The sequence below is a fragment of the Lottia gigantea genome, assembly GCF_000327385.1.
Source record: "Lottia gigantea unplaced genomic scaffold LOTGIsca_4, whole genome shotgun sequence".
NCBI lineage: Eukaryota > Metazoa > Mollusca > Gastropoda > Lottiidae > Lottia > Lottia gigantea.
The window spans coordinates 1429413-1431982 of NW_008709379.1; the positions used below are offsets into that span (position 1 = coordinate 1429413).

The 2570-nt window shown below is 32.7% G+C and overlaps 1 protein-coding gene across 1 annotated transcript; it reads left to right on the plus strand.

The window, feature by feature from the left end:
* Positions 1–1447: 1447 nt before the first annotated feature.
* Positions 1448–2092, plus strand: LOTGIDRAFT_105204 (hypothetical protein; the record flags this gene model as incomplete). The annotated part of the gene is made up of 1 exon (XM_009059672.1): positions 1448–2092. A coding segment is annotated over one exon (645 nt), but the record flags the coding sequence as incomplete, so codon positions are not given.
* Between the last annotated feature and the right edge of the window lie 478 nt (positions 2093–2570).

Consider the following 2570-nt stretch of genomic DNA (forward strand, 5'->3'; position numbering starts at 1 on the left):
TACTTTTATATTTGCTGTCCTATGTCAACATCCGGTTTTATAGTCGTGTGGAATTTGAAATTTTGATGACGAATATCCCTTGATCTTGACCTTTTTAGACCTTCTCCTATACAAGATCAAAGGTCATTGACCTTGGCTATCTGCTGATACTTTCATTTGTGAGGTCTGACGTCTACTTCTGGTATTAGAATCTTCTAAAAAATGAAAATTTCTCAACTTTAGACTGTTCTTGCACTTGATCTAATTATCGTCGAAGGTTGATTTTTTCGGAGTCTTTTGCAATTTGCTACATTTGCAAAGTCCCACTCTGTGCCACGTGTGGCTCTAGTGTCTATTTGTAATACAACTGTAATAGCACACAGACTCTTATTTTGAGGCAGATCTTTTCAGATCATTATAAATTTCAATTTGAATGATGCTTTTATTTATCAAAGGAATTTATTAGTTATGTTTCTAGCATCAGGTTAGTCTACAATTCCCATTTTGTTATGATATATTTTTTGCAGTGACATCAAGATTCTTTTAGAAAATGGAGAAGAATTACATGGCCATAAATTGATTTTATTTTCACAAAGTGAAACTTGGAATCAAGATGAACTAGAGAAAGTAGACATCTTGGATATCTCAGGTTTGGTTCAAATTTCTTATCATTTATAACCATGACTGTTGCTTTTAAAGGTTTGACTAATTCAGCTCTATTACCAGTCGGTAGCAAGTTTGATTTTCACCTACTGTCCTACAAGACGATGGGACAAGGGGTTTTAATAGAAGAAAACATTCTTATGACTGAGGACAGAAAATCATTAAAAAAAACTAAGCAAGAAATTTTGTTAGGTCCGATCAGTCATGACTGGCAATTATATTAAAATTAATATAACAGATTCTAGACAAACAATACAATAATGGTTTTCTAAACATTCAAAATTCTGTTTTGCTTCAGGATTTTTATGTGTTAGTGAAACCATTACAGATATCTGACAAACAACATCGTATTGTCTAATGAGATGGTTGTACACCAATACCATACCTACTGATACAGATTGTCAAACTATATTTATTATTACAGATATCTGTCAAACAACATCGTATTGTCCAGTGAGATGGTTGTACACCAATACCATACCTACTGATACAGATTGTCAAACTATATTTATTATTACAGATATCTGTCAAACAACATCATATTGTCTAGTGAGATGGTTGTACACCAATACCATACCTACTGATACAGATTGTCAAACTCTATTTATTATGACAGATATCTGTCAAACAACATCCTATTGTCTAGTGAGATGGTTGTACACCAATACCATACCTACTGATACAGGTTGTCAAACTATATTTATTATTACAGATATCTGTCAAACAACATCGTATTGTCCAGTGAGATGGTTGTACACCAATACCAGTACCTACTGATACAGATTGTCAAACTATATTTATTATTACAGATATCTGTCAAACAACATCGTATTGTCTAATGAGATGGTTGTACACCAATACAGTACCTACTGATACAGATTGTCAAACTATATTTATTATTACAGATATCTGTCAAACAACATCCTATTGTCTAGTGAGATGGTTGTACACCAATATCATACCTACTGATACAGATTGTCAAACTCTATTTATTATGACAGATATCTGTCAAACAACATCGTATTGTCTAGTGAGATGGTTGTACACCAATACCATACCTACTGATACAGATTGTCAAACTATATTTATTATTACAGATATCTGTCAAACAACATCATATTGTCTAGTGAGATGGTTGTACACCAATACCATACCTACTGATACAGATTGTCAAACTCTATTTATTATGACAGATATCTGTCAAACAACATCCTATTGTCTAGTGAGATTGTTGTACACCAATACCATACCTACAGATACAGGTTGTCAAACTATATTTATTATTACAGATATCTGTCAAACAACATCGTATTGTCTAGTGAGATGGTTGTACACCAATACCATACCTACTGATACAGATTGTCAAAACTCTATTTATTATTACAGATATCTGTCAAACAACATCGTATTGTCTAGTGAGATGGTTGTACACCAATACAGTACCTACTGATACAGATTGTCAAACTTTATTTATTATTACAGATATCTGTCAAACAACATCGTATTGTTTAGTGAGATGGTTGTACACCAATACAATACCTACAGATACAGATTGTCAAACTCTATTTATTATTACAGATATCTGTCAAACAACATCGTATTGTCCAGTGAGATGGTTGTACACCAATACAGTACCTACTGATACAGATTGTCAAACTATATTTATTATTACAGATATCTGTCAAACAACATCATATTGTCCAGTGAGATGGTTGTACACCAATACCATACCTACTGATACAGATTGTCAAACTCTATTTATTATTACAGATATCTGTCAAACAACATCGTATTGTCTAGTGAGATGGTTGTACACCAATACAATACCTACAGATACAGATTGTCAAACTATATTTATTATTACAGATATCTGTCAAACAACATTGTATTGTCTAGTGAGATGGTTGTACACCAATACCATACCTACT